The sequence below is a fragment of the Marmota marmota genome, unplaced genomic scaffold (assembly GCF_001458135.2).
Source record: "Marmota marmota marmota unplaced genomic scaffold, marMar, whole genome shotgun sequence".
NCBI lineage: Eukaryota > Metazoa > Chordata > Mammalia > Rodentia > Sciuridae > Marmota > Marmota marmota.
Genome location: NW_026000026.1, coordinates 84,424,346 through 84,432,769, shown reverse-complemented (window position 1 = coordinate 84,432,769; position 8,424 = coordinate 84,424,346). Strand labels below are relative to the sequence as shown.

At 39.6% G+C, this 8,424-nt stretch overlaps 1 protein-coding gene across 1 annotated transcript; it reads left to right on the top strand.

The window, feature by feature from the left end:
• The first annotated feature begins 397 nt into the window (after positions 1-397).
• Positions 398-1,300, top strand: LOC107155140 (heterogeneous nuclear ribonucleoprotein F-like). The gene has a single exon (XM_015500964.2). The coding sequence runs from the start codon at positions 650-652 to the stop codon at positions 1,298-1,300; it is 651 nt and encodes a 216-aa protein (XP_015356450.1). The 5' UTR covers positions 398-649.
• The last annotated feature ends 7,124 nt before the right edge of the window (positions 1,301-8,424 follow it).

Sequence of the window (8,424 nt, the reverse complement as noted above, 5' to 3'; positions counted from 1 at the left end):
CCTACAGTATTAGTATTGTGTCTCAGTTCTCAAAACTAACTTTAAAAAGCTTAATCTTAACCTAAAAATTTTAAATGAAGAAGAAAAAAAAATAGAACAAACAAACATGAGAAATGTTTCTCTTTGAATTAGGGATCTAGCACCTTTGAGTTCTCCAAAAAAGTACATCTCCCCAATGTGTTCACTGTGGTGTTGTGTAAAAGATCCACATTTAACATACTTAAAACTACTTTAACTCAGATAACATCACTCTGAAGTATACTACCAAAATGTTAATCAAGAAAAGCAGAAGAAAATAGTTTTTAGTTTACTCGATATCACATGCTAGAAGAAAAGTTTGCATGAGAAAACACTGAAGAGGTAATTTTTTAATCCAGATTTCACAAACGCATGGGGCAAAATGGGTCCCACAGCTTTCTCTAGTTATAAACTGCTTTCACTGCTTGTTGGCTGCCTGTGAAAATTTGATTGAAATAACTCAAATGTTACTACAAAACTAGTCATATCCACCCATGCTGTTGCCTCACAGGAATTAGCTGAAAAGGCTCTAGGGAAGCACAAGGAGAGAATAGGGCATAGGTATATCGAAGAGCAGTTTAAGAGCAGTCAGGAGGAAGTTAGGTCATATTCTGATCCGCCTCTGAAGTTCATGTCTGTGCAGCGGCCAGGGCCCTATGACCGGCCAGGCACAGCCCGGAGGTACATTGGCGTCGTGAAGCAGGTGGGCCTGGAGAGGATGAGGTCTGGTGCCTACAGTGCAGGCTATGGGGGCTATGAGGAGTACAGCGGCCTGAGTGATGGCTATGGCTTTACCACCGACCTGTTTGGGAGAGACCTCAGTTACTGTCTCTCAGGAATGTATGACCATAGATATGGAGATGGTGAATTCACAGTGCAGAGCACCACTGGCCACTGTGTCCACATGAGGGGGCTGCCCTACAAAGCAACAGAGAACGACATTTACAACTTCTTCTCTCCACTCAACCCTGTGAGAGTCCATATTGAGACTGGCCCTGATGGTAGAGTGACGGGCGAAGCAGATGTTGAGTTTGCCACCCATGAAGAAGCTGTGGCAGCTATGTCAAAAGACAGGGCCAACATGCAGCACAGATACATAGAACTCTTCCTGAATTCAACAACAGGGGCCAGCAATGGGGCTTATAGCAGCCAGGTGATGCAGGGCATGGGGTTGTCAGCTGCCCAGGCCACCTATAGTGGCCTGGAGAGCCAGTCAGTGAGTGGCTGTTATGGGGCCGGCTATAGCGGTCAGAAGAGCATGGGCAGAGAATTTACTTTTTAAACAAGTACATTTTAATACTTATTTCCTAGAAATCATGGAGGATGTCGATCTTTCTTGCCAAATAGAAAAGGGAAGTTGCTTCTAATTTTAAATGTTAATTTAAGTAACTGCTTATGTGCAGATGTTTATCATTTTTAGTGTTTCAAATATAAATAATCCTATCTTTGGCCCAATCTTTTCCCTTTTAAGTGTCATTTGTCACGGGCTGATATAAACTTCACCAGGAGACCTTAGGGAGGCAAAAGAAGTTCTCTTGAGCCTTGATAAATGAAAAGAGCTTACCATAGCCTTGGAATCTGTAACAAAAATCAGCAACCGTATAAATAAATGATTTAGACAGGCTTGTTTAAACGAGTGTGATTTCTCAAAAGAGGACAACCAGGTCAGAGAGTCAACAAATGGTTCATGTATGAGTCATCTTAAAAATAAAGTAAAACTAAAATAACTCCACACCTTTTAATGGTTTTTTATTAAAAACATGGCAATAGTGTTGTAAGAGCTAAGGAGGACTTGAGCTTCTCGTGGAAGAGGTACAAGTAAGTCCCAAAATTCCAGAAAGGGGCAAAGGAATGTAAAATCAAAAGAAAAGGCTATTAATTGTTCATTCTTCAACAATTTTTGCTGATCCTAACAAGCCAGTCTCTTACCCTTCGGGCTTAATGGGTGCGGGGAGCTTTGGTTGCGAATTGTTATTGTCTGTCCTCATGGAAGAACCGGTTAAGAGGAAGGATTAAGTGGAGGAGGCTTGCAGGATCAAACAGGGAGGCTGCTGCAGGCGTGGGGCGAATGCAGAGCACACAAGGGTGGGAGTGGGAGCAGGAACAATGCAAACAGTCACGGTGGAAGTTCAGAGGAGGGAATAGGCAGAAATGAGAATAGGAGGCATTTTTCTGCTTTGTGGAATTACTAATGAGCACACAGCTAGATGTTTACGTTAAGCATTAAAAACAAGTTATGTCCAGTTGGAGCTCATGGGAGTGTTTCCCCCTCAACACACACGGAACACACCCATCCCCAGAGAGAGGGCTCAGAAGGTAACCAACGTAATTAAAGAGCTTTACCACAGTAACCCTTGAAGGGATGCAGTGTTCCATTAAAGCCATTTAGTGGATGGAAACCTAGAAGTATGTAGGATTTCAGCCCAAACAGGGAGCCGTTCCATGCTCATGCTGCGTACACTTGAGTGCTCTGGGGTAGTTCGAAGTTCAGTTGCAAAGAGATTCAGTAAAGTTTTGGAGGATCATTCTATGACTTCTTGAAAACTGGTCAGTTCATTTTGCCTTTCAGTCATGAATTCTAGTATAAGAATTTAGACTTCAGAATTTGTACCCCCCAAATTATCCTTTACTGCTGGATCTCATATCAGAGACCTTTGGGGATTCATGCCAATAAAACTATGATGCTCCTTGACTCCTGCTACTCTCCTGTGCATGGCTTATGCACCTGTGCTGGTTTAAACATTGTTAAGGGTAAATAGCTGTTTTTAGAATCTTTCTTTAAGTATAACAATTTGTTTTCCTAAGTTTTCATGGATGGGTTTTGTTTTATTTTTATTTTCAAGATTATATATTTGGGCGAAATTTCTAGCCTCGAAATATATTTCTCTGCACTGCTCATGAATAGATATTATGACAGCAGGAGTTCTGTTTTTTAGCAATAACCATGTGTAACCTCTAAAATACACAGTAGTAAAACTCCAGGTTTCATTTCTCAGTATAAATTTGTAGGTCCCAATGTGTATTCTCAGGTCAAATGGTATATGTACATGCTGTGTGCTTTGGAAGCTATTGTATGCATCAATTTTAGCATGCTTTAGAGAGAATCACTTGATATTTATGCTATTTTCTGTGATTCGCACATATCAGAGTTAACCGAATGTGAGGTAGATAAAGGTGAAATGGGAGCACATCATGAGAAACTCTTCCTCTTTCCTGCTGGATTTCATTTAGGAGCAAGTGGTCAAAGAGATTCCAAGCCTGGTGTCTTGAGTCAGGGTCTGTGCTATTGCCTGTTGTGAGTGGATAGGTTGGTGTGGGGCATAATCAGATTTAACATGACATCTATTAATTCATATGTTCTTACATGGATCAGAGAATAATTTCCTCTTAGGAGCTTCCAGATTGCCCAAGGAGTCAAAGGAGTTTCTTTTTTTCTTTTTTATTTGTTCTAATTAATTATACATGACAATAGAATGAATTCTGACACATTATACATAAATGGAGTACAACTTCTCATTCTTCTGGTTGTACATGATGTAGAAAAACGCCGATTGTGTAATCATATATGCACATAGGCTAATAATGTCCAGTTCATTCCACTGTCCTTTCCACTCCCAGAGCCCCCCTCTCTTCACTTCCTTCTGCATAATCCAAAGTACTTCTGTTCTTTCTTAGCCCCTCAACTTATTGTGAATTAGCATCTGCTTATCAGAGAAATTCGGCCTTTGATTTTGTGGGTTTGACTTATTTCACTTAGCATGATATTCTTAGAGAGTTTTTTAAAATAGGAAGATATAAGAAACAATAAGTCAAAAATCAATGATTGAATATATCCTAGATTAGATGTCATTAAATATACATCATATATATATATGCAAAGTACAAACATCACAGAACTATTCTTTTGTCTCTGAAACTTTCCATTCATCATTGATGCTGAGATAAAGCTATAAGATAGTGTGTTTTAAAGCTGCTGTGGTATATGCATATGTGTTAGAGAAAATTAGTAGAGTGGACAGGGCAGCTAAGAGATAGGACCATCTAAACTTAAAACCTGATGGACATAGAAAAGAAATGGTAATTCAGGTTAGTGTTCTGGAGAGAGTACCTTAGAAATCAGCACACTGTTGTGTGGATAAATATTTTTATTATCAGTGTTAAATATCACAAAGAGTTCAAGGTGCATTAATGAAACTTTTTATACTTGAAGTGAGAGAATTTGCCAAATTGAGCCCTGAAAAGGGGAATTTTTCTGAAAGAAAAGGAAAAAAAAAAAGCAGGCAGCGATTTTTCAGGACTCATTAAACTAATTAATAGCAAATTTGGGACAAGCTTATACCTAAAGATCAGCATCAGTGGGCTTCTAAGGTAGAGTTTTGTAGTATCAGTCACATTTGTGTTTAATGGGAATATATTCTTGCAACTTAAGCAGAACAGGCATTGATTAAAGGTCATAGGTAATTCCCAGACTCTCCAGGAGGGTAGAAGATTAAACCTGGAAATTGCAGTTGAGAAAGACTGTCAAAATCACAGCACTGTGGAGCCTCCTACTAGGTCCTAATTCTAGCTGATACCTCTGATCTGGGCTTGGAACCTCCGCTAGATCCTCTGCTTCCAAACAGGGTGTTTCTAGTGCAAGCAGAGTGTACCCAGCAACTATTCTGATCTGAATTCTGGCATGAGTGCTTCTGACTGGTGGGAGGTTTGGTGCAGGCTCAAGATGCCTGCACTGAGAATGTAAGGGGGGGCGGCAAGTGAAATTTAGACTTCTACTTTGAGAAGGTGCAGTCTCATGAGGTGGGGGAAACTCCTAAGCTTAGGGAAAGTGTTCAAAGATGCTTGGCAAGCAAAAAGAATGGTCATCACAAATCAAATCCAAATTCTGGTTCCTAGGGGTAGCCTAAACCAATAAGATACTGGTTCTCAGACAAAGAAAATCAAAGCAAATTCAACTGTAGTCTGGAAAAAATATCAGACCTCTTAATGATCTGCTTGTTCTAAGATATTTGTTTTTTCCTATGAAATATCTAGATTTAACTTTGTCAAACAAAGGTGATAATGCAGCATTATTATGCAATGTTAACTTGGTAGTTACCTTTTTAAAAAAGAAAAATGAATCAGAATTGATTGGGTGCTATGGTAATCTTCTCTCTCACTCATTACCAAGAACAATGTCACACCTGTGGGCAGTTGTTGGTTTGCTAGTACAGTGCCTAGGAGGACATAGTGACTCCCCAGGAAAGTGGTGTTCAACTTTAGTGAGTCTTAGAATCACCTAGAAAAGTTGTTTAAAATATATGTAGAAGATTTAAAATGTGACCCAGCAATTCTATTTCTAGATATATACCACAAAGAATTGATACTCATCTACACAGAAACCTTTACAAATATGTTCATAGTAGCATTATTTACAATAGCCCAAACTCAGTAACAACTCAAATGTACATCAACTGAGAATGGATAAACAAAATGTAGGGTATCCAATCATGGAATATTATTCAGCCATAAAAAGGAATCCTGGCTCTTAAGTCAGTCATGGTGGTCACACCTATACTTTCAGCTACTTGAGATACTGAGACAGAGGATGATACAGGGAGTTTGAGATCAGCCTCAGCAACATAGTAAAATGGTCTCAGTTTAAAAAAAAAAAAAATTCTGGTTCCTGGTATGACATCGATGAACATTAGAATGATTTTGTTAAGGAGAAGAAGTTCAAAACAAAAATCCACATATTATATGATTCCATTGTTATAAATGTTCAGATTATAGGTAAATCCATAAAGATAGAACGTAGATTGGTTGGTGCCATTGGCCTGCAGGGGTATAACAGATAGGCAGTGCCAGCTAATGGGTAATGGTTTCTTTTTAATTGGTAAAGATGTTCTGGAATTACATAACAGTGATGGTTGCACAGCCTTGTGAGCATACTAAAAATTGCTGAATTGTACACTTACTTTTAAAGTGTGAAAATTATATCTTAATATTAAAGAGAAGAATGCAAATTTTTCCCTCAACAAGTCTAAATGCAAATCTGAGATAGGTTTGGAAACATGTATTTTTATTTGGATGCAGCTGGTCTGTGAACCACACTTTGAGAAACATTGCATCTGGTCCTTCCATGGATAAATCCCCTAAGCAGAAGTATTCATCTACCAAAATTCTTCAAAGTTCATCATCCTGTCTTAGAAAATAACCATAAAAATAGTATTAAATACTATCAAGAAGAGTCTTCAGAATATAATGTATGAAAAAATGCACAATGGCTTCCTCCCAAATTGTTGCTGTAAAATCAATGGATTTAATGATTTTTTAATCAATATAATATTTGTACTTTTTTTTTTAGACCTAAACTGCTTGCAGTCTGGAATAAACAAATTACCACTTCTTAATGTTATTTCGTGAGAGTCTAAAATACTCCAATTTGAATTGTATCCATTCATTCATTTAGCAACATTTTGGCATCAGATTTGTGCATTGAGAGAATGTACTGAAGACCCAGCCTCTAACTCATACTTTGCCATCTAAGGCAATGGTTCTTGACCTTGGCTACACTGAAATCAACTGAAAATCTTTGAGAAATACTGAATCCTAACCTCCAGAGATCTTTATTTTATTTTTACTTCTAAACTTCAGAAGTTTGGAGCTATTGTTATAAGGAAGAGATGAGCCATACAGAAGTGCTATAGCACTTTCTGCCAAGTGGTATCAGGGTAGCCTTCATTACCATGGAAATGTGAAGGAAGCGTCACTAGCCCAGGCTGGAAATGGAGGCTGCCCAGGGAAGCCTTTGTGGATGCAGCTCACTATTAAATCATAGGAAGGAATTGTCCAACTGAGGTGGGGGTAAGTGGGAGTGATCCCGGCAGGTAAAGCAGCCTGCACAGAATCTGAACACTAGCAAGAGGAAAGAACTGCAAAACAAAAGCCCAGCACTGCCGCAGTCTGGCTGGGCACAAAATCACGAGCCACTCAAGCAGGAACAAACTTTATTTTTGAAACTGCCGCCAATGCCCCCTACGCTCCCGGGAAGATTGCCCACCGACCCTCGAGGTGTTTTCCCGGACCCCCACAGGAAGTCCCTCCTCCGGAATTCCCTCCTACCGCACTTCCCCAACCAATGGGCACTCTCCAGGAGTCCCATAGCAGGCCGAGGTGGACAGCAGGAGTCCAATATCCATATGAATGCAGATCTTAACATAATCATATCATCTCAATGGCTTGCTGGCATCACCTTTCAACCAAAAATGCCATGCATCATATTACTTGGCTGTGACTCTTAGCACAGCACACATGGTATTGAATTTCTTCTGAAACTAGCTTGAATTGACAATGCTGGGACTCTGATGTCATGGCATCTTCTTGCTTTCTTGAGCGGTGACAGTAACCTAATGCCCTTTATTATGGACCCACAGCAGTGCTGGTTTCCCCGTGAGTTTATCAGCTGTTGAAATGAATCCTAGTTCATTATTTGTTTTTAAACTGTTTCAAACTTTTCTTCTTGGATCAGTCTGAGTCCTTGGTCTCTGGTAAAGATCCTCTGCTGTCCTTAAGCTAAGTAACCCTTGAAAGCGGGGACAGCATGAACTAGGCAAGTGCTAGGAAGCAAACTAATGATGACTCTCTTCTATCCTTAGAAGAACTCTGGGGAATGGATAGTCACCACCTAATTATGTCAACAGACCCTGCTTTAGGTTCCGAGCCCTGTACTCTTACTATCTTTACAGTCTGCTTGACACACAAATACAGGTGGTTCTCAGCTAGGGTAAACAGTCCCCGTGCTATTTCCACAGAAATATTTGAGGTTGTAGGGAGATTGCCAGTGGAATCAATGATATGATAACAAATGTTCTCTTTTATTGGATCTGAATTGTCACTTCAATAATATGAATTTAAATAACAGAAATGTACATCTTGGCCAGCATTTAATACCACATTTAATACCACAATGAAAGTTAGCATGGGGGCCAGACCTTCTAATGGTGTCTTTTATAATATGTTAAGAGATTATTCACTTAACTTGCAATATATTTTTTACTGTCATTTGTGGTTTCCCTTTCTAAGGTTTTAGTTGCCTGAGATCAAGTATGGTCTGAAAATATTAAATGGAAAATTCCAGAAACTCATACATCGTAAATTGCATGCTGCTCTAAGCAATGTGAAAAACTCTCACACCATCTCACTCCATCCTGCCTGGAATGTGAATCATCCCTCATTCAGCACATTCGCACTATGTATGCCCCTGCTTGTGGTGGCTCTATAGCCATCTCAGTTATCAGATGGACTGTCACAGTGTCACAGTGCTTTCACTCAAGTACCCTTACATGGTAGGCAGATGCTATGTCGCACACTGAGCTCACCTCATCACATCACACAGGACTTGTATCATCTCACATCTACACAAGAAGG